Source organism: Halichoeres trimaculatus, unplaced genomic scaffold (assembly GCF_033239565.1).
Source record: "Halichoeres trimaculatus isolate MK-OKI-2021-1 unplaced genomic scaffold, fHalTri1.1 fHalTri1_scaffold_16, whole genome shotgun sequence".
Classification (NCBI taxonomy): Eukaryota; Metazoa; Chordata; class Actinopteri; order Labriformes; family Labridae; genus Halichoeres; species Halichoeres trimaculatus.
The window spans coordinates 2,532,262-2,560,228 of record NW_027437194.1 but is presented as its reverse complement, the minus strand read 5'-3'; the positions used below and the strand labels follow the sequence as shown (position 1 = coordinate 2,560,228).

General features: G+C 43.0%; 1 protein-coding gene across 4 annotated transcripts; it reads left to right on the top strand.

The window, feature by feature from the left end:
* The first annotated feature begins 58 nt into the window (after window positions 1-58).
* sec16a (SEC16 homolog A, endoplasmic reticulum export factor) lies at window positions 59-27,181 on the top strand. 4 transcript variants are annotated; one of them, XM_074689855.1, is made up of 31 exons: window positions 59-136; window positions 1,694-5,124; window positions 7,226-7,377; window positions 7,471-7,559; window positions 7,677-7,797; window positions 7,885-8,086; window positions 9,964-10,147; window positions 10,234-10,376; window positions 12,437-12,498; window positions 12,599-12,737; window positions 12,828-13,070; window positions 13,157-13,254; window positions 13,337-13,418; window positions 13,522-13,639; window positions 15,274-15,385; window positions 15,489-15,594; window positions 15,685-15,825; window positions 15,925-16,038; window positions 17,695-17,896; window positions 17,971-18,431; window positions 18,566-18,613; window positions 20,486-20,647; window positions 20,737-20,817; window positions 20,894-20,950; window positions 21,031-21,157; window positions 21,270-21,407; window positions 21,530-21,612; window positions 23,238-23,309; window positions 23,680-23,718; window positions 24,480-24,548; window positions 25,919-27,181. In XM_074689855.1, the coding sequence occupies exons 2-31, from the start codon at window positions 1,768-1,770 to the stop codon at window positions 25,991-25,993; spliced, it is 7,077 nt and encodes a 2,358-aa protein (XP_074545956.1). In that variant the 5' UTR covers window positions 59-136; window positions 1,694-1,767; the 3' UTR covers window positions 25,994-27,181. The 4 variants fall into 4 exon arrangements, with proteins under 4 accessions (XP_074545956.1, XP_074545954.1, XP_074545957.1 ...); XM_074689853.1 differs by having other exon boundaries at window positions 23,680-23,739; XM_074689854.1 differs by having other exon boundaries at window positions 112-176; window positions 23,680-23,739.
* Window positions 27,182-27,967: the final 786 nt, after the last annotated feature.

The following is a 27,967-nucleotide window of genomic DNA, read 5'->3' as shown; positions in this document are numbered from 1 at the left end:
AAGCGACCTTTAACACGCCCCGCCCCGTGATGACGCAGCGCTTGTTTGGCCTGTGACGCTGCTTGTACACGTAGCCTAGTAGGATGTGTTCATTGAAGATGGTGGCGGTGTGTCAGACTCACTGTCCTGCACATTTGTAAGAATCTATTTAAATCTTTACACATTGCCGACATCGGGTAAGAGTAGATACATCCAACTACTACCACTTTTTTACTTAGAGTGTCTGAATATGGTGTGTACGGCGGGTATGCAACTGTTACCTCTGTAGTTAGCTACGGCTAGTTAGCCAGCAGTGCTACATAAGCATCGATGCTAATGCTAGCTGACCAGTTAGTGAACCTGTTAATTTATGTTCGACGAGCGGCCAGCAACCTGCGAATTCCCGCTGCATGCCAATGTCAGTAATGTATATGAAGAAAATAGTTACATATTTATGTTTAGAAGGCCTTAGGGTGAAACCAGACAGATTTAGATATCCGACTTTACTGGGTAAGGCGTTTAGGACATGTAGAGCAATGCAGCATTACCGTTAGCTGACGAGCTAAGCACCCTCGACCTGTACTTATGGGCAGTGTAGTGCGTTACATTTACTTTATATCGAGTCAGAACTTAATTTATAGCCACGGTAAGGGCCTAACAAGTGTGGGGTGTTGATAAAAAGTATGTCGCACTTATTTTAATGAGTTTATAGTCTTAGACAGCTGGCTGTCAGTTTGTTGGCAAGTTAGCAGTGCTAACACTAGCATCCTGCACTGCAGCGGTTCCTGGTGACAGTGTAAGCCGGGGGTTCAGGAAGATCCGGGATCGCATTAGTTAGTTAAAGCTCACCTGGACGGGACGACCTGCCTTCCAACAGTCTGTGTTACCTATTCCGCTTTTAAATTAACATTTCGATTTGTGTCTGAGGCTCTGGTTCGTGGGGAGTCCAAACTGACATATGCACTGTTTGTATCTGTGATGGGTAAATAATGGTTCCTTTAATGTCATTAGCATCAAAGTTACTGTAATAATGAAGAATGGTTTGTGTATGTAGCACGTCTGACTATTAATTAAAGTTAACAATAGCTTTGGAGCAACATATGCTTTGGTTAGCTGCAAACTCAAATGTATTGGTGCTGTGCATTAATGTCAATTGTTTCAGTGGAATCTATGTTTATGCTTTAAAAGCAGCTAGGGTTGTTAATATGTAATGTCCTATTCCCTTTAACACCTCCCTTTCCACACATTGGTCTTTAAACTTTTAGTCTCAGTTACACCATAGCCAATATCTTAAGAGCACAACTCAATAAATGGTTCCCTTTTCTTATTTAAGGCATTCAGTGTCATGTGGGATAGATGCGCCATGTATTCATAGGTTTTATTTCAGTTAAAGACATTTTCCGGAAATGATAATTAAAAAAAAAAAGTGTTTATTTGCCTTCAACCAGTTGTTTGATTAGGATAAATACAAAGATCTAAAAGTAGAATTGTATTACTCAGATTGCTTGACATAAAGATTATTCTTGTTCTCTTTTCGGTGTTATAGTATGTGCATTAAATTTTGTGTACACCAGCAGCACATGCAGAAATTGCCACGTTGTAACAGACAGTCAGATAGGATCTGAGATTATAACACAAATATAGGTGTGGTGAAGACCATCAGAGGTATGTTTAGCCTTTCCTAAACCACTCCCTCTTTCTTTTCTTTACCTAGCTTTGCCTGACTTCAGTATCTTCAGTGACATCCACTAGAGTGACCTGGTCCTCGGACCTGCTAACTCTGCAGCAATGCAGTCTCCTCCTCGGACTGGTCCTCCAGGAGCCTCTGGCCCTCCCCCTCCTGCGTCAGGGCCTAACATGTTCCGTAGGACCAGGCCTCACAAGCATACAGCAGCTGTGGCTGCTACAGCCACGATGCCACCTACATCTCAACCCATGACGGATCCTTTTGCTTTTTCTCGAGGTCCTCCTCCCATGGCTGCAGGTGGTCTACCAACAATACCCAACAGCAACCTTCCACCAATGCAAGCCCCTCCTAACACCATGTACTCTCAAGCTGGCCCAGGACTGCCCCCACAACCACAGATGCAGGGTGCCCAAGCTGCTCCCCCTGGTCCCACACCACCCTCTTTGCCTGTGGTGACCCTCTTTAACCCTCACAGCTCAGCACCCCCTGGTGTTTTCACACCAGCGCCCAGTCCTGCAGTATTTGCACCCTCACAGGGTGAACAGGGCTATTTTAATTCAAGAGAACAGACACCATCTATGGGCACAGAGCCCCCACCAGGGGCCTCGGCCCCAGCACCACATCAGACACCTTTTAACCCAGAATTTCAAGGACAACCTCCTCAGCCTTTGCCCTTCCAGCCAGTGCCTCCTACCACCTCGTCCTCTCAGTGGGCCCCTGATCACGGGAGTCGTCCTCCATCAGTTCAGAACTATTTCCAGCCCACGAGTGACCCTCCACAACAACCGTTTAATTTACCTCCACAGCCCCAGATGTACCCCACCCATACCCCATCACCACATCAAAACAACCCTGCTTCATCAACACAACCTGGGCATCCCCAAACCCAGGCTCCTCCCCCTGCCCAGAATCCCGTCAGGCCCCCCAGCGCACAGTGGCCTGACCCGAATGCCCCCCAGCAGCATAACTCACACTTCCAAACTCAGAGCTACTTCAGCCAAAGCTCTGCCCCCCAGGACTCATGGTTCAACCAACCACCACAGGACCCCGGCTACCACCAAATGGGGACCAGCCTGGGCCATCCACAGCCCCGACCTGAGTCTGCTGGGTCTCAACACGCATCCAGCGCTGGGCACGGTCCTAGCTCCACCCCAGCTCCTCACCCGTACCCTCAGGAGTCTGGGTCACTCTCGATGTTCTTCAAAGACGATGTGGAAAATGAAGAGACGCTAGCTGGAGAGAGAAACAAGGCAATGAACGGTGTTCCTGGTTCATTTCAGCATCACGGTAACCCACAGGCCCCGAGCGGGCACGCAGAAGCTCCTTTGGATTACCAAGCCCCTCCTGTGCAAGATCAGTCACACCTACCGTACATGAATGATGGGAATCCTGCAGCCCAGAGGCCCCCGGAGTCCCAGTATGATCATGTTGAGAACCTGGAGTGTGTCCCAAACCAGGAAGTCCTGCCCAACGAAGCTCCAACGAGCCCGGCTGTAACTGCAGCTCATGGAGTCGACTCATTTGAACCCGGGCCAAACCTGGAGACTCCAGACTCTATTCCAAGGCCAATGAGATCTGCCAGTGTGTCGTCCAACTACAGCAACATGAGCCATGGGAGTGGAACGAGCGGGCGAAGGCACCAGGGAGTTGTAGGGACCTTTATTCAGCAGGAAAGTCCACGTCTCACTGATGAGGCTCACCTCTCCGCTGCAGCTGGAGGCTACTTTGAGCAGATTGACTCTTCTCCTGCTGGAGATGCCAACGCCCGGCAGAGCTCCCTGGAGCAGATGTGGCACCCCACTCCAAGCCCTCCCAAGCCCACTGGCATCTTTCAGGCCAGTGCAAACAGCTCTTTTGAGCCTGTACGCTCACATAGTGTAGGGGTGCGTCCTCCTGAGGTTGATAAAGCTAAGATGGTAGCAGAGGGGGGGTCTGATTCCACACCTGGGAATCTGGAGCAACCACCAGATAACATGGAAAATATTTACGGCCCCGGACACCCTCTGCCTGCTGGAGCTGGAGGTGGCGTACCTCATCTGGCACAGCCGGTGATATCTTCACACTCTCGCCCGTCATCCCGTGCTTTCGGGGTGAACCGGCCCTGTGAGAGCCCCGCCACCACCCTGTGGGCTCAGAATGACCCTACGAGCTTCGGCTCCAACATCCTTTTAGCTCCAGCTGCCCCCACAGTCCTGGCTCCTTTACGGGAGCCCAGCTCTGAGGTCATCCAGCCTCCAGAGGATTGTCCTCTGGACCTGCAGCCCTCCCTGAGAGTGCAGCCTGCAGCACAGCAGCACTCTGAGAACCTAGAGAACCCACCAAAGGTGAGTGAGGCCGAGTCCACCGACTCTCAAGGCAACCTCGGCTATGCGTCGCTCCTTGTTTCTGACTCGCTACGCCAGCCTGTTTTGATTGCCCCGCCAGTGTCCAATTACAGCGTGGTGCCCCCCAGTGCCCCCGCTCAAGCAGCCAGTCAAAGTAGCCTTAGGGAAACCACTCCACCTGTGAGAGCACAGGGACACGGTGCCGGTACCGCCCAGCCGCCTTCATTAACCTCTAATCAGAATCCACTTTTTGCCCCTGGACCAATAAACCTAAGTACTTTTGCCTCTAATTCAGGCCCGCTCAACCTGGCCCGAGACAACACAGAAGCGGCACCGTCAGAAACCACAGCTCCGCCCCCGTCTCAGCCCGCCCGCCCTCCGCTTTCCAGGGGCCAATCAATGGGTGGGGACGGCCATGCTGCTCTCCAAGTTAATCCTCCAGCTTCTCTTGCGACTGCTGCTGTCTCTAATCATAATCAGCCATCAAATTATGAACTGCTTGATTTTTCTATGCACCAATCACAAGCTCAGAACCAAGCGCCGGGCCCTCCTTCCTCGCTGCACGAGTCCCCACAGTCTAGTAATGGATTCTACCTACAGGTCACCAAAGATGCTCAGCAGGGGGTGAGAGTGAAGGGCACTGCCCCTGTACAGACTCCCGCCTCTTCATCTGCCCCACCAGCTGCCCCCCAAGCCGCTGAAAGCACCCAGCCTCCGCCAGCAGAACCTCCAAAGAGACCGGACTCTCAGGCTGCTCTGCAGGCACAGAATGATGCTCCTGCTGCTCCAGCGAGCGCACCTCCTCCTGCTCCCCAATATCCAGCTACAGGGAACGGGCCAGCTGCAGGGGGTGCTCCTCCTCCCACCAGTGCAAACCCTCCAGGACCTCCAGGACCAGTCCCTCCAGGAGCCCCTCAGCCTGGTCCTGCAGAACCTCCTCGACCACCCTCTGCTGCCGGCAGCCAGCAAGGCTATGGACCCCCTCCACCAGGGCAGGGGCCACCTCCAGGGCCAGGGCAGATGTACGGTGGTTACTATGGTAACTATGGAGAGTACCCGGACAGCAGGGCGCCATATCCTCCTGGCCAGTACCCACCTCCCCCTGGGGACCCAAGAGCACAGCAGTATTACCAAGTATGTGGGTGGTCCGTTTGGTTTCTATGTCTTTGTTTGTTTGTTTGTTTGTTTATTAAGAAGGATAGCCCAAATAATACAATACACAACAAAATAACAGAGTACAAATACACACACAAACACACTTGCACACCCAAGTCAGTCCCAATTGCAACAACAAAGTAATGGCTTTAAAACAAACAAAAGTAAATGAATAAATTAAACAGTGGTAAAAACATAAACAGCGAAATCAGGAGCAAGAAATTTGTAGCTAAGTAACTAAATAAATAAAACTTAAAAACAGGAAAAGATGTAATTGATCTTAATGAATCAGGAAGTTTATTTCAGTCAGCTGATGCTTTATATTTAAATGCATGACGGCCAATTTCTTTGGTGATTCTGGGGGTAAGAAAAAATAGATTGCTTGTTTGTAGGAGTCTATGTTGCGATGTTAATGATATTAAGAACTGCTTCCAATAAAAAAAAAGGAAAATTAAGATAATAGCATTTTAAAATAAACTGACTGTTACAAACAACATTAAGAGGATGAAGATTTGTTTCAGATGTATTCTCATAGGCTGTATTCAGACCAGAAAAGTCCTTTGGTCCACTTGTTTGGTCCGGACCAAAAGCAGACTTTATTTTTTTCATTTAGTGCGGTTCGTATTCAGATTGTACTTTTTGTAAGTGGACTATATTCTGTAAACACATCCAGGTGTGTGAGGATCAGTGCTCTCATTGGACAGCACTGACAAAGGGCGGCACACAGAGTACAGACCTGGAAATGGAGGTAAACGTGTGTTTGTGCTCTTATTAGAGCTGCTAAATCATTTTCAGTTTCAAGAGCAGCTCCTTCAAAGCAGCTTAACAACACCGTTTACAATTTAGGAACAGGAAGACCAATGATCGCAGCAAGGAGGCGCTATGCTCTGCGTGTCCTGACCCACAACATGCTAGCAACAGCGAGGCTAAACAGAAGACGGAGGATGGACCTTGGTTTGTATTCAGACCTGCACCGGAGAACCACGAACTGCACCAGAGTTCGTTTGGAAGCCGACCGAGACCACTTCAAGGAGTGGGTCTCGGTCTGGTTGTTTGGTCCGGACCAGGGTTCGTTTGTGTCTATTCACACCTGCATGAAAAGTCCGCATCAGCGTGGGAAACGAACCCTGGTCCGTTTAAAGTGGACCAAACAGTCCAGGTCTGAATACGCCCCTAGACAGTGTCAACATGGTCAAGTATTGGCAGAATCAGTTCGGTTGCAATTTTCTTCATAACTTTAAAAGAGAAACACTCTTTGGAACGAGAAAGCAATTTCAGAAGACACTATTTTTTCTTTACAATTAATCAATCTAACTTTATTTATAAAGCCCTTTTCATGCAACACAAAGTGCTTGACCAAAAATACAAGAAGTAAACAAAAAATAAAAAAAAATAAAATTAAAAAAGAATCGTAGTCATAAGTGACCTGATAACCCCTCATAAACTTACAAACCAGTGTACAACTCTCCACCTCCAACCCACCAACCCACACCATTTAAAAGAACCCACAACCAAATTAAGAGAAACAAATAAGATAATAAAATATTAAAAGACTAAAACAGTAAAAGAGACAATGATTTCAACCTAAAACTTTAAGAAACAGAGTTAAAAAGCTGAAAGAAGCAGTGCAGTAAACAAGAAGATAAATAATTACGTTAAAACAGATAAAATGATAAATATATATTAAACTAAAATATTTAGATTATTTACCTGTAAGAAGAAAGAGATAAATAAGTAAAACTCAGTTCAAAGCTAGACTAAAAAGGCAAGTTTTAAAGCAATATGAGTTTTGGGAGTTTGGTCGAAGTCGAGCCAAACCCCCAGATATTTAAAATTATCGACTTTTTCTGAGACTGTTCCATCATGAAAATCAATAGACCACTGCAAGGAGAACAGCATACTGCAAGATTTAGGCTTTTTCAGAAGATGCTTGTTGTAAGAAAAAAAATGTGTGTATTAAACTAAAGTTTTAACGTGTTTTGTATTCATCCTCTCTTTATTTTTAGCTGCATTGCAAAAGGCCTGGGTAGATAATGCATATATAAGTGCTTGTGTAAATGTTTGCTCTTGTTGCCTTCAGGACGGTCCGTACAGGAACAGAGCAGATCCTTGGTACGGCAGATATGACGGGCAGACCCAAGGCTACCGTGATCCCAATTACCAGTACAGAGAGCCGCAGCCGGAGCGACCCAGCTCCAGAGCCAGTCAGTACTCTGACAGACCCTCGTCCAGGTCGGTGATGGAAAAGGATTGATGTAGTCCAGATAATGAGTTTAATGTATCTGGACCTGGAAATCTTAAGGTTTGTTTTGCTCTCTGCTGCAGGCAAGGCTATCCTGAAGATTACCACAGAGCAAACCGGAGTGCCTACACTGATTATTATGCAGATTATGCCAAGCACTATGATTATGCGGGTAAGAGTCACACCACTTAAAGCTTCCTTCATCCTGGGGATGAAATGACGTATTCCTTTCTCTGTCTCTGAATTTATTTTTGATTTTAATCTTCTCTTTTACTTTTACTTCTGTAAGGATACAACTATCAGCAGTACGACCCAGCGTACAGGGGATATTACGATCAGGCGTACTGGGCCAACTATGATCAAAGCTACAGAAGCAGAGACTACTACAATCAGCAGATGTATCCTCCCAGGTACGCCGTTTCTGCATGTTTCTTCTGTGTTTCCTGACTTTCATTCCTCCCTTTCTGCTGTTCGATCAACACGTTTAAATCTTACAGGAAAGAAGGCTACGACGACCAGTGGAGGTACTATCCTGGTTACGATGCCAGTTTCGACGATGATTACCGCCGAGGACGTGGGGAAATGTACGGCGATGATTTCGACAGACGCAGCGTCCACAGCGAGCAGTCGGCGCACAGCGTGCACAGCTCCCACAGTCACCACAGCAGGCGGAGCAGCTTCAGCTCACGCTCACAACAGGTGGGTCTGATTTTTTTCTGCTTGGTATAAACTTTTTTATTTTTCAATTTTTATTTTGTGTTGTTTTTTTTTTTCTGCTATCATCGTCTGGACTTTGCGTTACTGTCAACTCTCAATCCTTGTTGAACTTCTTGGCTCAATGGTAGCACTTTATGTTTTTTAACATTTTGCAACAGCTGAAGACGTCATTATGTCCCTACATTTGAGTGACCTGAGGGTTATTGTAAGAAAGAATTGTTAAATAAGATTTTAAAAACCTCTTCTAAGTGTCTTGTATGGATTTAAAGCAAGTTTTTAGAGGATAGGATGCTGTATAGAGCAGTCTGGATGGTTTACCGTAGCCTTAAAGGGCAACTCCGTTTATTTGACACCTGGACCTTATTTATAGGTGTGTGCATGCTCATATACTCACTCAGACAAACATCGTGCAGCTCGGAGTCCTTCAGAAGTTATTTAGATCCAACCGATTTTAGCTGCACTTAGCGGGGGCCACGGTAAGGGAGCTTCAGCGCGAGACATAATCTCTGGATGAAAGAAGCGATGGATGAAAAAATAAAGCTGAAATGAGCGATTTTGCAGAGATTATGTCCCGCGCTGAAGCTCCCTTGCCGTGGCCCCCGCTAAGTGCGGCTAAAATCTGTTGGATCTAAATAACTTCTGAAGGACACCGAGCTGCACGATGTTTGTCTCAACCGGAGTTGCCCTTTAAGGGTTGAAGCGGGCTAGGGGGACAGTTTGGTTGACTGGCGTGACCACTTCATTAAAGGGTTAAGGGAGGTAACTTTAAAAAGAAAGACAAAAAACGGTAAAATCTAACAGGAATGTTTAGTAAAAAGAACTAAGGTTCATCCAAAATGATTTTTGGGGTGCCGATTGGATTTAAATTACAAATTTTTGGCATCCCTGACATTTGTGATTTATAGTTTGCTTTTTTTACACCAGACCAAGTAAAAAAATTGAATGATGATGATGTCTACACACTATTTAAGGAGCCATATTTTCCCCAAAAATGCTCACGGACTTAACTTTTTCCAACCCAGCTGATAAACAAAACTAAGATAAAGGATTTAAACTTAAAAAATAAATTCATGTTTATACAAAAAAAACCCAAACACGTTTGAGAATCATCAAAGAAAAGTCACAATACTACAATACATCCATTTCTTTCCCACCCCTAAAATGAGAAATAACAAGACAAACAAAATCTCTTTTATCATACATGCTTGCACACACCTGCACACATACAACGACCTATACGACACCAGCCGTGACACGTTACCCATCTATGAGCCCATCTGATAAAAGAGCTATAGACAAGAATCTGGAGTTGTGTATCACAAACTTTCCTCGTCTTAACTTGGTAGATGTAATCATTGTTGTTTTGGCACAGAAAGATCCTCTCTTTAAATTAATAACAGCGCTGCGTTCCTGCTTCACGGCTCCTCCAGTCGTGTGAATAATACAACATTCCCTGCAGCATCTATACTTCACTATAAGCTTTGCTTTCAAGCAGTCTTATGACCGCTCCGAGCTGCCAGCTGCTTCATTCTTAACATTCCTCGACAATTTTAGGTTTGCCACTAACGTAATGAAGCACGGCGTTGGTGTTTCAGAGCGGGATAGCTGAAAACGGCTGCATCAGATGTTTTCATGATGAAATGTTTGAGTCGTCTGCCATTCTCGCTCCAAATACTTTAAAAGCTGCTCTTTTATTTCACTCTTCAGCTCCAGTGAATGAAGTTTAGATTTATCTCAGCAGGAAATCAGCCTGTTCTGGAAAACAAAAAGTGTTCCTCTCTCAGTGTGTGGCTGTTTTTCTTGGTCTTTATTTGTCTTCCTGTTTAATAAGCGTCCCTGTTTGTCTTCCCACCCTGCAGAGCCAGGTATACAGGAGCCAGCCAGACTTAGTGTCCGCAGTTTATGACGCAACGTCGTCCACTCTGGCTGTGGACTACTCCTATGGACAGTACCCAAACCAAACTGATGCCACCCAGAACTACAGCCAGTACCTCTATCCTTCTGAGTACCCCACAGAAAGCACCTGGATCGCCCCTGAGCAGCGTAAGCTCACAGAGATTTCTGTCAGATGTAGAAAAGCAGAATTCACCGAAGGTTTTTGCATCTGACTGATTTGTTTCTCTCTTCAGCGCCTCCTCGGCCTGCAACCCCAGAGAAGTTCACCATTCCCCACCGATGTGCTCGCTTTGGACCCGGTGGTCACCTGGTCCAAGTCCTGCCCAATCTCCCCTCAGCTGGACAGCCGGCGCTTGTTGACATCTACAACATGGAGGTACAGCTCTGCCAGGCTGAACAGTTTGTTCATGGTTTCTAACTTCAGGATTTAGTCCTGTGTTAGTGTTTTATAAAAAGCCAGAAATCAAAAAGAGAGGACGCTTTGAAGAAACAGGATGTTCAAACAGTCTAACAACCAAAAAAAAAATTCTTTTCATGACAACTATTCACTAAGTGTTAAACTTTTGCCACACACAGGAGTGAGTGCTGCCATCCTCGCCTCCTTAAGGGTCAGTTGTAGGATAAATTGCAACAGTGTTGTTGCGATTTGGCTGCTCTTTTACAAAAAGAAACGTTTTTTAGCCGACTTGAAATGCAAACTTTTGAAAACAGCCTTAGTAGATTTTTTTTCTAAAATGCTGCCACCACCGTTGTCGTGGAAACAGTAAGCCGGCGTCATGGACTACCGTGTTGAGCTCTATCTGCTGAATCTGTGACTGTCTTTATCGAAATGAGCATCTGTTGCTCTTAGCATTCACCAGATGATCGGCTCAACTCTACTTCTGTGGAGATCTACCAAAAGCTGCTTCTAGACAAGACAGTTATAGCACCACCTACAGGCCTGGCATGCTTACTGCAGCGTTTTTGGGACGCTTTTTATAAATGAGACCTAAGATAGTGCTGCACGATTTGGGGAAAAGATGGGATTTGCGATTAGGTGGACGATATTGCGATTGCGATTGTGCTTGCGATTTAATAAAAAAAGTTGTGTCATGATGAGTCTACAGACTTGCTTGGTTATCATGGAGAAAAATCTGAATTGCATGTGCTGACATTGCGATGATCGTGCAGCCCTAACCTAAGAGTGCATGAAAAACACATATCTGTCTTTGGAGCATTTTGCAAATGCAAAGCATAGGAGATTTGTTAATGTGCAACCATGTTGTGAGAGAAATGACACGCTGTCAGAATCAGAATCAAGTTTCATTGGCAAGTTCATTGCACAAACATGGAGTGTAGCTTGGTGCATTGGTGCAACAATTGACAAGGAAATAACGTGAACAGCATCTAAGCAACTACCCAAATAGGCAAGGCAAGTTTATTTGTAGAGCACAATTCATACATAAGGCAATTCAAAGTGCTTTACAGCTAAAATAAGATAAAATCACAAAAGGCAAAATAAAATCACATCATAAAACATTAAAAATGATTAATTAAGTTAAAAGAGGAGAATGCAGATAAAATACCTCCAGTTGTTGTATGCTAAGCTAAACAGAACAGTTTTCAGCCGGGCTTTGAACATTGTCAGAGTTGAGGCCTGTCTCACATCTTCTGGCAGACTCTTCCAGATTTTGGGGGCATAAAACTGGAATGAAGCCTCACCGTGTTTAGTCCTGACTCTGGGCACCAGCAGGAGACCTCTCCCTGAGGTTCTCAGAGACTGAGTTGGTTCATATGAGTCTAGCATGTCAGAGATGTACTTTGGTGTTAAACCATGAAGGGACTTGTAAACAAGCAGAGCTGTTTTAAAGTCGATTCTCTGAGCCACAGGAAGCCAGTGCAGAGACCTGAGCACTGGACTAATATGGTCTAGTTCCTGGTTCTGGACTGATAACCCTTTCTCTTTGTTTCTGTGGGCCACAGACAATGGTTTCAGTTTTATATGAGTACAGTAATAGTACAAGATTACAAGCTATAGACTCAAAAAAGAGTTCAGATATAAAAAACACAAATACACAGAAATACAGGAAAATCAAAGAATATTTATAGAAAAACGAAATAGTGCAATAAATTAGAAGACAGAGAAACAGTCCCATGGGGGGGCGTCATGTAAATTAGATAAATAACATAAGGTTATTTGATTTGTTAAATAAAACAACAACCTTTTCTTTAAGGAAGTAGCCATGAATGACTTCTTTTAGGATCTGAAACTCCTGGCCTTTGTGTTTCAGAAAACTGTAACCTTTAGACTTAAATAAAAAAATATGAGCGCCTTTATTTCCTCTTCTTTATCTCAAGAACATTTCTTTCATTTTAGTTGATTTACCTTTAGCTGAAGTTCATTATTTGAGAATGAAAAGCTGTAAAAATGTTGATTTAGGCCGTTTGTGTTTGCAGACTATGCTGCAGGATACCACAGACCAGGTCGAGCTGCGAGCCTTCCCTGGACCTCTCGTAAAGTAAGTGATCCACACCATTTCCGGCTTGTTGTACTATGAGTTTCGGTAAAAAACACAACCTTGAAAGATCAAAACTGACCATAACTCTCCTGTCCATCAGAGAGGAGACCCATAAGGTGGATGTGATCAAGTTTTCCCAGAACAAAGCCCTGGAGTGTTCGCGTGACAACGACCTGTTGGACAGAGACTCTGCCCGCCTCCTGTGGGATTTCATCATGCTGCTCTGCAGACAGAACGGGGTACGACTCTGCACTAATGACTGTGAATGTGTCAGACTGTGGCTGGATGTACACTGCAGACGAACATCTCTCTCTGTTTGCTGTTTTTAGACCGTGGTCGGCACAGACATCGCTGATCTCCTCATGAAGGAGCACCGCTCCGTCTGGCTGCCGGGGAAAAGTCCCAATGAGGCCAACTTGATTGATTTCAACAATGAGCCTCTGGAGCGAGCCGAGGAGGAGCCGGGAGCCGGGCCGCTGTCCCTGCTGTCTGACACCTTCATGACCGTGCCGGAGAATGTCGGGAAAGAAACGGAGAGATTCAGGGAGCTGCTGCTGTTTGGCCGCAAGAAGGTAAAGAAACCAGCTCCCCAGCTGTGAAACAGTCGATTATTCAAAACCCCTCGGTATCTGACGGGTTCATCTGGTTTGTGAAACAGGACGCTCTGGAAGCAGCTATGAAAGGAGGTCTCTGGGGTCATGCTCTGCTGTTGGCCAGTAAAATGGACAACAGGACACATGCTCGGGTCATGACCAGGTAAAGCTTTTGTTTTTTGCTTCATTTTCTCACTATTTCAAGAAAATATCAAACCAAATTTTTTTTTGTTGTCTTTGTTTAGATTTGCAAACAGTTTGCCAATCAATGATCCTCTTCAGACCGTTTACCAGCTGATGTCGGGGAGGATGCCTGCTTCAGCCACTGTGAGTCTCACTTCATTGATTTCTTCTTCTTCTTTTTTTTTTGTCAAGAAAAAGGTGGAAAAGTGTTTTTTTCTTCACTGTTCACATTTGTGTTTTCATGCAGTGCTGTGGGGAGGAGAAGTGGGGCGACTGGCGCCCTCATCTGGCCATGGTGCTGTCTAACCTCACACACACCCTGGACCTGGACACTCGCACAATCACCACCATGGGTGATACTTTAGGTAAACAAACAAACAAAGACCCTGAAAAATGGACCACAAAGGCTTTACTAACTATTATAAATCTCTCCACAAGGGGGCGCTCAATAGATTTGAAGCCCTAAAAGTCAAGTATGGTTTAAAACATAGAGATTTTTACAGATACCTACAGGTCAGATATTACTTTTCACAACACTTAAATACAGCCTTAGGAAAAGAATAAAATGAGAGTTATGGAAGTTATTTTACCCCCAACAAAACCTGAATCATGTCGTAAGGTCATATCAAAACTATTTACCGTAATTTCTGGACTATTGGGCGCACCTGAATATAAGCTGCACGTTGTAACATGAGATATTTACAAAGAAATGGGTTTCTGCTCATTTATTTATTTAAATTGAAAGCAAAAATAAGCTGAAGGGTGAAACTAGGTCTACAATAATTTTGTTATTCTAATTAGGCCAATAGAGGGATTTTTTGTTTATCAACAACGCCGGATGCGCGTGCAAACTTGGGCGCAGAAGCACTTCGGAGTATAATGGTTTGTCAACTGACGTGGAGGAGTTAACCACCAAAACACCTATTTTTTTAACTAAATATCGGCACTTTCATGGATGGTAAACAGCTCCCAGGTTTGTGAAATAGCAGCGAGTGGACAGAAGAGATCAGCAAGTGCACAGATATTAGGTGGACAGACGTTTTTAGAGGAGAAATCCAGTGTGTACCCAGAGAGAAAGTTAAACACACAACTGTCACTTGATGCTCATGACTGCGTTATCCGTGGACACTTACCAGACTATCGTTTCTAAAAACTGTCCACAGAACAACTGTACATTTTGATGCTGATAACAGGTTGAATTTAGTGTTTAAAAAACGCTAACTCCTCTGAATGAATGGAGCTAAACGCTGCTTTTGTGGCCAAGATGCGTGCGCATCTTTATGATGACATAGACTGATAATCCCTCTATATGTCTTTTGCAGGGTGAACCCTAAATTAGCACAATACTCAAATAACAACGTCCAAAGTATTTAGATTAGTTTAAAACAAAGTGCTCCACATGACAATGAAATAGACCCATGTCTTTTACTATAGATTTGATCTGAATGAGTACAAATCTCTAAATCAGCCGCACCGTTGTATAAGCTGCAGGGTTTAAAGCGTGAGAAACAAGTAGCAGCTTATATTCCAGAAATTACGGTAATGCAGATTCTTTTGGCGGCATCAAAAAAGCTGTTACAGGTAAATGGCTGAAACCTCCCAGAAATATTGATGACTGGATTGAAAAAATATATCAAATTTATATTCTGGAGAATTTGTCAATCTCTCTCAGGGTTCAGAGGGAATTATTTTACAGAATGTAGTCGAAGTATGTTAAACTGGATTTTATCTGAGTGACGGAGAGAAGATACGGTTAATTTATTTATTTAATTTTTTTGTTGTTATTATTTTTATTTTTATTATTTTTTTTTTTTTTCGAATCTATTATAAAAAGATTTTAAAAAATCTTTGAAGGGCTAAATTCTTAAAAAATATCAAAGATGTTTTGCTTACTGTATGAGTTCAATTCTGCAGTAGAAAAAAAAAAACAAAACCTACAAATCAATTCCCCTTTCCTCAAAGCTGGTTTCTTCAATCTTTTTCTCGTTGCTTTCTGCAGCTTCCAAGGGTCTGATTGATGCTGCTCACTTCTGTTATTTAATGGCTCAAGTCGGTTTGGGAGTTTTCACAAAGAAAAGTACCAAGATGGTCCTGATCGGCTCCAACCACAGGTAAGAAAAGAGTCAGAGGGAGGGAAACAAGAGGACACTTCCTGTAAGAGATCCACGATGAAGTTTTCACATGACTTCTCCTTCCTTCGTCTCTCTGCATCAGTTTGCCCTTTAACCAGTTTGCGACCAATGAAGCGATCCAAAGGACTGAAGCGTATGAGTATGCTCAGTCTCTGGGCTCCCTGCCGTGCTCACTGCCCAATTTCCAGGTAGATTTCTGAAGCGATGATGACCATGTGATCACACCTTCTCCAGTGTTTGGATAATTGACTCAGCTCTGACTGTTTCCACCTGAACAGGTGTTCAAGTTGATCTATGCATGCCGTTTGGCTGAAGCCGGCCTGAGCGCTCAGGCCTTCCACTACTGTGAAGTCATCTCCAAGACCGTCCTAATGCAGCCCTCCTACTACTCCCCTGTGTTTATAAGCCAAATCATACAGGTACACACTCCTCTCATTATCTCTGGATACCAACTCTGTTCAGATTCTCACAGATCTGTGGGTTTATAAATTTGTGTTTTTTTTGTTTAATGTTCACAGATGTCTGAAAAGCTGCGATTCTTTGATCCACAACTGAAGGAGAAGCCGGAGCAGGAGCTGTTCAACGAGCCCGAGTGGCTGATCCACCTCAGAAAGCTGGATGGGCAGATCAAGGTGAGGAGGAAATACAGTGACATACAAGTTTTAGACTTTCACTTGATTTAAAAAAAAACACATTTCTTTTAATTTATTGGCAAATGAGAAGAACTACTCAGGCACACAAAAAGTTGAAGTGGTTTTAAAAGCTTTGACCGTCTACTTTGACTGCAGCAAACTTAAAAGACAAGCACTTTTCTCACCTTTAATTTCTGGTGTAAAAAAGTATTGAAGACTATGCAGTCTTGCTGTGTTATTTGCAAACTTTCTGGCGTTTTCTGTTGCTCCATAACTGCTTTTTAGTGAATAATGCTTTGCTGTAAAACCTTTACACCATTTAGACGCAATTTTTAAAAAAAGGTTTAAATTAAATCTGTTTTTAAGGCATTTAATTTTAATTTAATACAGTACTGAGAACTTTGCTTTTAATAGAAAAAATATAATATTAAAAAATATTAATATTTTTGTATTCTGAACTAATTGCGAATCTATTAATTGAATATTTTATCGGCACTTCAGTTCCTTATTATTAAAACGAAAGTGATGTTACCGTCACTGCTCGCATACTTCTGTGCATCCATTAAAGGATTAGTTCGGTTAATACAGCTTTTACATTGTTTATAAAGTGAAGAAGAACAAAATACTCACCCAGAAGGTTTTCCTGATCCAAGCAGTGCTTCGGGAGATATTTAGATCCAAAATCGTGCAGCGGACGTCCGTATAATGGGATCCATCGGGGCATAGACAGCGCCACTCCTAAACTGCATTAATCGTCCAAAAACAAAGACTTTGTTTACGTTAGCCCATCATATTCAAAGTTCTCCTCCACAACATCTTCAGCAGATAGATATTCGTCCATTTTACACAAAACTGGAAGAAGAAAGTCGTCATGTAGCCTGCCGTCTTCCCCTGAAACAATGAGCCGCACTGCGCATGCGCGGAGGGCCAAACGTAAACAAAGTCTTCGTCAGTTCAGAGGTCAGTACAGCCACAAAGCGCTGTCTGGAGTGACACAGACTGCAGCAGAGGACTAACCCGGAGCGGACCATGATGGAATATTGGTGAAAAACACGAGTTTTTGGACGATTAATGCCGTTTTAGGAGCGGTGCTGTCTATGCCCCGATGGATCCCATTATACGGACGTCCACTGCACGATTTTGGATCTAAATATCTCCTGAAGCACTGCTTGGATCAGGAAAGCCTTCTGGGTGAGTATTTTGTTCTACTTCATTCTATAAACAATGTAAAAGCTGTATAAACCGAACTTATCCTGGCATTGCTGTTAACCAATACATCCACCAGGGGGGGCAGCCCAGAGTCAAAAGTTTATGACAACAACCTACTCAAAAACAAATATGGCAGCCGTGGAGGAGGTGTTGTTATTGTGGCTCTAACATAAAAGACAAAAACAGAGAGAGCGTTGGAGGAGGCGGTGGTTGGTGAGGCTGTTAAATACGTCGCGAAATTTCCTCCGTTGTTATTTCTTCCTTGTGTCTCACTATAGCTAGCACAGAGTACAGGCGGTAGGCTCCGTCCGGATCTGGGTCCATATATAACGTTAAACTAGCTTCAGTAGCAAAGTCCTTAGTACAGCAATCAAGTCCCCATTAGTTGACTTTCCTTCCTCCCAGTTTTCGTCCTGCGTCAGTGACTGATGTTTGTCTTCTCTTCAGACCGGAGCGATCATGTACAACCAGGACCGCTCGACTCCCACGCAGTTTGAATGCAGCAGCCCCAGCTCTGACCTGGACCAGCCCAGTCCACCTGAGCCTTACAACATGCCTACAGAGTTTGATGGCCGCGCCCCGGACAACCCCCTGATGAGCTCATTACTGCCTGGGACCACCCCACAGGGCGTCCAGCTGATGCCTCCAGGTGGGGGGAGTCCAGAGCTTTTTGTGTCTTTATCTCTCTTTACTCAGACTCACCTCATCCTTCTTTCCTCTCAGCTCCCACCTCCATCCTCCAAGACGGGATGGCCCCTCCTCAGCCTGCACCACCCAACGAGGTTCCCCAGTTCTACCCAGTACCCCCCACTGGACCCCAAGGCCACATGCCTGTCCCAGGCTACCCTCCACAGGACCCTGGTTTTGCCCCTCCTCCTTTCCAGCCTCAACCTGAGCAGCAGGACATGTATCAGCAGCCCGGTCCCACACCTCCTCAGATGGGGCAAATGACACCGCACATGACCCCACAAGTGCCGCATTCGCCCGTACGAATGAACCCTCCGACACTCCAGATGCCTCCTCACATGCCCCCACACATGCCCCCGTCTCCTGGGCACATGCCACACGCCGAGCAGCTGCCCCACTCTCCCACGGAGACGCACATGAGCCATCAAGTGTCATCCTCTCCCTCCCGGAGCTCCCTCACACCTCAGGATGACTTCTACGACCAGATGGCTCACATGGTCAGTGTCCAGCTGCTCAACTTTAAAAATATCAGTGTTTTACTGTTTTCTTTGCTTAGAAATGATCCATAAGAAAAGGTTTTAAACACATGTAAGAGAAAACGCTGAATCAGTCTTTTGTGTTTTAACTGCAGGGTCCAGGAAGAAGATCAAGGACGACTTCTCAATCCTCGATGCACATGGTACATTAACTATTCAAACTGTGTGAACACACTGAGGAGGTTTGATCAGATATTCTGGGTTCAGCGCTGACTCCTCTGTGCTTACCAAAGCAAACCAAACAGGAGGGTTGACTCTGAACAAATATTTACCCCGGCAAAGGTTGGCAGCGAGTTAAAAGTTAATAGGAGCTACTAGGAAGCTCGTTTCCATCACCACTCATTACAGGGGTGTGCTCTGCCTGCCATTAGCCCCTGGTATGTTTGTCACAAAGTTTGTTGACTGAGAGCAAAATCTGTTCAAGACGTATAGTGTTTTTTTTGTTTTTTTTAATAAAACACTGTTTCCTAACTTATTGAAGTCCTTATGACAACACCAAGCTAGCTTACAGAGTTAAACACTGACAAGAGAAATCTGTGTAGGATTCTTTGTCAGACACTGGAGCTGAACTGTTAAAAAGAAAAAGGACAGAAGAGCAAAAGAAAGGGTGGTATAGAGCACGGGCTTAAGGCTTGAAAACATCCAAAGACTAAAACTCAAGCTAAGGGCTACAACAGAGACTAATGGTTAAACACAGGCTACAGGCTTAAAGAAGTTCTAAAGACTAAAACACAGGCTTAAGGCTAAAAGGCATACTAAAAGCTAAATATGAGCTAAAGGCTAAAACACAGGCTAAAGGCTAAAACACGAGCTAAAGGCTGAAAGATGCTAAACGCAGGCTAAATGCTAAACATGAGTTCAAGGCTAAAATGCATGCTTAAGACTAGACATGAGCTGGAGGCTAAAATAAGCGCTTGAGGTTAAAACCCAGGCTACAGGCTAGAACAAGAGCTAAAGACTAAAACACAAGCTTAAGGCTTCAACAGGAGCTGAAGGCTAAAACACAAGCTAAAGGCCAAAAGGCATGCTAAAAGCTAAATAAGAGCCAAATGCTAAAAGCAGCGCTTAAGGCTAAAACAAAGGCTAAAACACGGGCTAAAGGCTAAAACACGAGCTTAAACCCAGGCTTAATGCTTAACATGAGCTTAAGGCTAAAACACAGGCTACAGGCTAAAACACAGGCTACAGGCTAGAGGCTAGAACAAGAGCTAAAGGCTAAAACACAAGCTTAAGGCTTTAACAGGAGCTGAAGGCTAAAACATGAGCTAAAGGCTAAAGACCAGAGGCTCAAACACAGACTTAAGGCTAAAACACAGACTAAAGGCTAAAACACGAGCTTTAGGCTAAAACACGAGCTAAACGCTAGAACACAGGCTAAAGTCCACAACGCAGCTTAAAGGCTTTGAATACAAGCTTAAGGCTAAAACACAGGCTAAAGGCTATAACTCGAGTTTAGGGCTAAAGACTAGAGGCAAAAACATGGATCAAAAACTAAAACAAGAGCTAAAAGCTAAAACATGAGTTAGAGGCTTAAACACGGGCTTAAGATCTCAACACAGGCTAAAGGCTTGAACACATCCAAAGGCTAAAACACAAGCTCAACACTTTAACAGAAGATAAAGACGAGAACAGGACATTAAGGCTAAAACACAAGCTAAAAGCTACAACACAGGTTTAGTGTTGTGTTGTGGTGCTGTGTTTGTTCAGTTCGTCTTGTGTTTGATTATTTCAGGTGAACGTGTTAATATTTAAATATTTTCACTGCCTCTGGGTTTTCTGTATTTTAAATGGGTCAGTTTTTGACGTGTTGATAGCCCCACAGGGCCACTTTAGAGTAATGTAAGACATTAACACCTGCTTAGCTTTTAGGTTTTGCAGTCTGCTTGTTTTGCAAGCTATAGTACAGCACTACAGGGACTTCCTGTCTGAAAATCCAAACACTGAGGTCTTTAAGGATAAAGGTCCCCTAGAAACAAAGGTTATAACTGATTTTGACTGTATTTTCTAATCTTCAGGTAACAGGAAGGCGCTCCCGCAACAACTCAGTATCTTCCACTCACTCTGGAGGACGAGAGCGGAGCAACTCCTTCAAGCAGGTGTCTCCACCTCCACCTGTGATCCCCGAGCAACCCCGCAAAGAGGAGGTCAAACAAACCAGGAAGGACTCCCCTAAGAAGGTTTCTGGATCCTCCTTTAACATTCAGGTCAGGGATCAGAGAGACCCCTGCAGGGTCCCCCAGTCACCGGTCTGTTTTCTCTTCCTCAGAGCGGGCTCGGTGGATTCATGAGGTGGTTTTCTGGGAAGGCGAAGAACGAGGCTCACCTACCAGACGACAAAAACAAATCTGTATGTACTTTTCTTATTTTTTTAATGCTTTTCTTACACACTCTAAAATTGACAGACGTGATGTTGTCGTTGTCAGATCGTTTGGGACGAGCAGAAGCAGAAATGGGTCGACTTGAACGAGCCGGAGGAGGAGGTCTGTAAAACACTCCCACACTGATATTCGTCTGTTTAATTTGAAGTTTGACTTATCACCCACTTCTTCTACTCTTTCAGAGTAAACCTCCTCCACCACCTCCATCTGGCTTCCCCATGAGGCCCCAGATGCCTGGTGCTCCACCTGGAGGCCTTGCTGGACCCCCTGGTGGTGGTCCTCCTGTTAACATGTTCTCCAGGAAAGCAGGTGAGACAGAGGTTAAATGATTCAGCCGCTGATTGAAAAAGAAACACCAAAAGCTTGTCCTCCCAAAGCTAAATACTTCTGAAGATTAAAGGAGACTTGCGTATATTTTTAGGCGCGAGGAGCAGATACGTGGATGTTCTGAACCCGAGTAAAACCACATCCTCAGGAGGTTTAGCGCCTGCTCCTGCTGACATCTTTGCTCCACTGGCTCCGATGCCTATGCCTGCGAACCTATTTGTGCCTAGTTCAGGTGAGTGTTTCGTCATAACCTGATGCAGGTAAAGGATAATTCTGTGAATATGTAACAGTAGAGCCAGAGATGATCATGGCAGATAAGACTTTTCATACATCATCTGTGTTTCTCTGCTGCAGCTCCTGACGATCAGCAGCCTTTAGAGGGCAGCGAAGGAGGGCACCAGGAGCAGAATTCACCAAACACCAGTTCTGCTCCACAGGTATCTGCAAGTCTCAAATTATGGGGGGGAAATTTTGAGATGGTATTTCGGATGGTATACAACAGGAAGCCACAAAAACTTAAAGAGTGAATGCTCTCCTGTACTTTCAACATGTATAAAAAATAATGCTGCATTATAAAGGGCCAATCAGAGGGAAGGGGGTTTATGGAGTGCAAAACCTTAAAGAGACAGCAGCAAAAATAAAGAATATAATTTTTAAAACTGTTAAACTTCAGGGATTTAGATAAGGCGCTTTTCTACTAGAGATACCAGGAACTTTTCTGTAAGGAACTAAATGGTTCCTGTGGCCTTTTGTTGTTTGGGTTTCCACTAGTGCTGTCAGGCGATTAAAAAAAAAATCAAATTAATTACAGGGTTTGTAATTAATTAATCTAATTAATTGCGTTTAATCTTATATCTGCTGAAGGTCCCCAAATAAGGAATTTGATTTCTGGGACATTACAAAATTGTTCTGCATGACTAATCAGATGAAAACATGAAGAAGAGAAGATTTCTAAATCCACGTTTTTATCAACTGGCGAATATTAAAATGTCCGTGTTCGCTGCCATTGACGTTGTGTAACCGTTTACTGCGTCTATAGAAGTAAATTATGTGAGATTAGCATGGATATGAGGAGAGGATGTGAGATGACAGACATAATGAGACGCTGCAAGTCAGAAAAGTTCAGGTAGCTCACGTTCGAACTGAGGATGTGTCGAGGTAGTTCAGAGAGAAAGAGCGGCAAGATCGTGACAAAAGACGAAAGAGATCATGGAGAGGATCGTTGGATGGAGCTCCCAAGATGAGAGATTGGAAAATATGTTTTGTCTGTTTTTTTGGATCAAAAACAGGGTGAGAGACATGAAAGAAGAGAGTCCACTCTTCTTCGGTAGTTTTGGTGTTTACAGAGTCATAGAAAAAATTATTAAGGTCTTGAAAGATCGTTCAAGATGCTCTAAAAATGGCTGGAAGCCATTAACGCTTTTATAATGCATTAAAGCTACCACGCATGCCATGCACGGTTCGGATTGGTCCGTGAGTCCATCCAATCCCCTGTCTCCCTCGCTTCGCACCGTCATGCCCATGGTCCCACCTCATCCTTCCCCACTACCCCTCTCACGTCAGCTAGCTGCTCAGCTACCAAAGCGTCATGGAGCCAGAGAAGACCGAAACCAGGAAGCTGTTACTGTTACCCTCCACAGGGAAGGGGAGAAAACGAAAACGTTCCAAGAAAAAGGCTGAAGCAAGGAAGAATTATGAGCGATACAGGTGTCAACAGAGACTTAATATTGGAGAAATTTACGACCGGTGGAAAAAGCTGCAGAGGGATTTGGGACTGAAGACTGACACCAAGACAGAGTTTTTATTGTGGAAAGCACCTAAAGGGAAACAAAGGAAGAGACCTCCCTTTGGCCACACAACGTTTCACCCCAAAACACAAAAAAAACATTGTGACAAAAAATGTAGTAAGCATACCAGGCCTGCAGGTGGCACCCTAAATTCATGTATCTCCAAATTAAGGCCACAGAAAGTCTTATGTTGGTCTTGAAATTACTCAGCTACATTACTCTCCATCCCAAACGTGGAAAAGTTTTGGCCTTGAATTTCTTTCCTCACCCTACAGATGTTTAACCCCACGTTGTTACCGCCTGCTCCAGAAGGTCCTCCTGTGCCTGACGGCTCACAGTCTGGAGAGGTAAGACAAGCCCATCCCACCTGCTGCTACCAACACCACCATAGTACCATCATGCTAATGCTAAGTCATGAAGCCTGACAGCCTAACAGCCAGTGCGCAGTCTGCTCCTCTGTGTGAGAGTTTGTGTAGACGACTTTTAAAGACCGTAAGAACGCATGCATTAATTTAAAACCTGTCCATAATCTCACTAAATGTAAACTCTGTTCCAGTTTCCAGTGGTACATATCTTCTTTTTTCATGCTGGTGAATTTATTCTCAATCTGAAGAGGTGTTTCATTGAACAGAGATCTAATCAGTGCATGGGATTTATTAATCTGGGTTTGTGGTTTGTGTTTCTGTTGTCTGTTTATTTCCCTCCTGCTCTCTTCAGCTCTCACGTTCTAGCTCAATGAGTTCTTTATCACGCGAAGTGAGTCAGCATTTAAACCAGGTACCTCTGGCTGGGCCTCCAGCGGTCCACTCTCACCCCTTGCATGTCACCCACATAGATCAAAACGTCACGAGTTAACCTGCTTCACAGTCCCGCACCTGACGCTTCACCATCACGCCGGCCTTAGGACGCCTGCCTGCCGTCTCCAGCATTACTGACGTGACTCTGAATCTGTTAGAGGATTTTTATACCCAGAAAAAAATGGTTTATTATCAGAGAGATGGGTCAGTTTGACAGAAGTTAGCATGCTAGCAGCAGGACACCACTGTGACAATGCTAAAACTAGCAGAAGAGAAATTTGTTTTCATCCAGTGGCATCAAATAAAAAATGAAAAACAATTGGATTTGGTTTTGTTAAAGCTCATAAAATAAAACTCAAGCTCCTGATGAACTCAGCCCCATGGAGCTGCTAGCATGGCTGTAAACGATCATTAATAGACTTTGATGCTGGAGACGCTCGCAAGATCACCCCCTAGAGTCTTGTCATGCATATTACAGCTTCACTAACACGTCACACAGCTTGTTTGTTTACTAAAACACAGGAAGCAGTGGTTTTACATGTTCCTCTTGTTCCTTGATTCCTCTGTTAAAACGCTCACAGTGAGGGATGCACCCATCCATCGGATCAGTACCAGGATCAGATCGGTGCATCCCTGCTCACGATCCTCTCCATCTTTTTAATAAATGTTGGAGTCACAGCGCTGAATATACACTGTAGTAAATCTGTTTGTTCTCTACAGAACCATCCTCCACAGGGAACAGCGCCCCCCGGAGGCATCACTTTTTATAACCCTGCACAGTTTGCACAGGTGAAGATGACATTTATACTAGGGATGTGAACTATCAGTCAAGTATGGGTTAATTGATTGATGATTGTTAAAGGCACCGTGAGGACTTCTAAAAGTCATCTTTGAATGGTCGCAGTTTTAAATAAATGTCAGCTCATAATTCACAGTTTGAAATTTAAAATTATCAGATTTAAAATCAGCTTTCTGTTTATGTAAATTCCACACTGTCTTTATTTAAGTTTTGACACTAGAGTCATATATATATATATATATATATATATATATATATATATAAATATTTAAATGAAACCAAATAAATGTCATTCGACATTAAATAAATGAGTAAATTAGTGATAAGCTAACAAAATAAAATGGAGGAGATTAAGTTTTTACTTATTATTATTATCATTATCATTAATAATAATAAAAAATAATGAAAATAACTGTACATATACCTTGAAAAATAAGAATAATAAAATAAAAAAAGTCAAGACAAATTTTTAAAAAAAGTAACTAAAATATTTGAATAAGAAAAAACAATAATTAAAAGGGACAAAATAAATTACTTCTGAATAAATTAATTGATAATAAGCTAACAAAAAATGGAGGAAGTGGCATAATTAATTATAATTATTATTTTATTAACTATTTTTAATTTTATTATATTATAATAATGATATTTATAATTTTTTATATAATTTTATTTATCTATAATACTATTTATAATAATAATGATAATAAATCTCTGTATATAAAAAGTTATATACCTAGAAAAATTAAAATAATAAGATAAATTAAGTAAAAACAAAACCTTTAAAATATGTTTAAATTTAATATTTAATTAAGAAAAAAATATATAATTAAAAGGGACAAAATCAATTATTTCTGAAAGCCTGTTTTCAATATCTGAGTACAGGTAAAATTTTCACTTGAGTAGAAAAACCCATTCATGACACTGTGACCAAAAGTTACTGTAATTAAAGTTTAACAGTCAAAGCAAGAGCTGCCCTTGGAGTTTGAACCACACAACAGTTCAAATTGACTTCAGAAAAGTTTTTTATTGTCACATTTCATTTAATAGCTCTACGAAACTATTTGAAAATACATTACCACCAAGCGGTTGGGTTCGTCCCAGCATGGCACACATTTTGTTGTGTTTCCACTGACTAATCCCGGACAGATCCCCAGATAATGGAGACAAACCTCCACATTTTCATTCTCAGCACGATAAACAGGCTTAATAGGATCCACAGCTTGTTGACGAGTGATCAGTAAGTGATCGTTACCATTCCCAAAGATCGACCACAAAGAAAACTTGAAATCTTCTTCCCTAGTTGTCTTCCCCTTCCCTTTGTGAAGCTCCTTCTCATTTTCTGTTTCTCCTTCCTCAGACGAGTGCACCATCAGGAGGTGGACACCGCTCGGGTCGATTGGGCGGCCAGCGCCAGTACCCAGCGATGAAGTAAACACCTTCTGGCAGAGAGATTGTGTAAACAGACTTGTTGAGAGGAGTGATATCCTTACCTGGGAGTAAATGAAGCACATGGACATACTGCTCTCTGTCTGAAGGACCTTTTCTTTCCCGCCTGCGCCTGAGAGGAACACAATCACAGATTCCATCGTGTTGATTTGTCCAAGAGCTGAACCTTCAAAAATCATCAGTGATTTATTTTTGTTTTTTTGAAGCAGGCACAATTTTTTTGAAGGGCTTTCTCCTGAATCCAAAAACAGACTTGTTTGAATTAAATGAATATTTAAAGGTATATCCCAGATGCATTTATACACAAACTGTACATTTACAACAGCATAACACGATGCTACTCCGAGCAGAAGTAAACTTTTATCGAAATGATCATCACAGGTCCTTTTTAAGGTTTCACTGTGTGTCTTAAAGTCCGTGTTTGTTTGTTTGGCTGGCTGTGTGTGCGATGGTTAGTGGAGAGGACGTCTTTTTAATTCTGTTTGCAGTCGCAGCTCCTCAGTGTTCCTTTGTTAACTGGAGACAGCTTTCTGTGTGTGAGTGAATCATGTCAGCGTGTGTTGTCTGCTGTGTTGTTTAGCTTCTCCTCAGCTGCCCTCCAGTCTGCAGCATCAGGAAGCTGCTCCTTTCAGAAACTCATTTCAATGCACCTCCCGTTAGCCATCGTTAGCGCTCAGCTTCAGAGTTAGGGTCTCGTCGGCTTCGATCTCCAGAAATGTGACAGTGTGAGGATGAGGAGTGGGCATGAGAAAGGCAGGAATTGGGATTTAACTGCATTTGAAATGTTGCTTAAAATAAATCTATCCAAATATTTGTATATCAGATTGATTGTATTTATGAGCTGTAGGCATAAAGTGTGAGAGTGTGTGTGTGGAGTAGCAACTTTTCCTGATTAACTTTGAAGATATGATGTGGATTCACAGTCTGATCGTTTGTTTTGGCTTCAGCAGACAAAACTTTATCCAGATAGTAAACTAAACAGTCCCCTGTCAGATGATTAACTGGTTTAATTTTTAACACGTGTCCATCATTTAGTGGCGTTTTGTAGACACAAGATTTTACAAAGTCCACTTTTGTTTGCGAGAATGGATTGTTTCCCCCCGATGTACAAGAACTCCTGTAAATTTTTTGACATTAAGACTTAAAAGATTAAATCAAAACAATAAAATTATTTTTTGCGCTCTGTAGCACTTTGAAAGAGATGCCTATTTGTTTCATTTATTAGTTATTGTGAAATAGCAATTTTGGGGAGTTTACTGACACAACTGAAAAGTTGCAAGAAAATATTAATTTCAGTATAAATTTCTACATTTTTTTTACTTTGATTGTACCTTTAAACTTTATAAAGTAAACTGTAGACAACTGATTTCAATAACTAAGAGCATTTAATCCCATTACAAAGTTTTCACCAACTTGCTAATGGAAACTTTTCTGAGTTAGGTGTAAAAATTGCACAAAAACTTTTTTTTTTTTTTTGCAATGAAGTCCCTTCATCAAAAACACCACACTGATTTGAACGCAGCTAATTCAACATGGCTACTGACAATACAAGAGACCCGTCAAACAGGGCTAAATGACAACATAACTTACCTGTCAACAAAAAAAGGAAAAGAATCCCGTTGAACTGACCTACCTGACAGAGTGGTCTACAAAAAACAAACAAAAACCTACTGAGCTAAGCTACCTGAAAAAACAAGGCACATACTAAACTTATCAACCTAAAAAATGTAACCTACCTGAGAAATCAAGACACTACTTGAAATGAGATACCTGACAAAATAAACTACCTAACAAAAAAAAGAAAAGAAAAAAAGGGAAAAGAAACCTACTGAACTGAGCTACCTGGCAAACTGAGCTTCTTGAGAAAACAAGCTACACATAACACTAACCTAAAAATTTAATCTACCTGTGAAAACAAGATACTATTTGGACTGAGCTACCTGTCAAAACAAACCACCTG

Coding starts and splice junctions, on each gene's coding strand:
- sec16a (XM_074689853.1), top strand. CDS start 1,768: ATGCAGTCTCCTCCTCGGACTGGTCCTCCAGGAGCCTCTGGCCCTCCC. Junction 7,798..7,884: donor CAGCAGATGTATCCTCCCAG/GTACGCCGTTTC, acceptor TAAATCTTACAG/GAAAGAAGGCTACGACGACC. Junction 15,595..15,684: donor GCTCACTGCCCAATTTCCAG/GTAGATTTCTGA, acceptor CCACCTGAACAG/GTGTTCAAGTTGATCTATGC.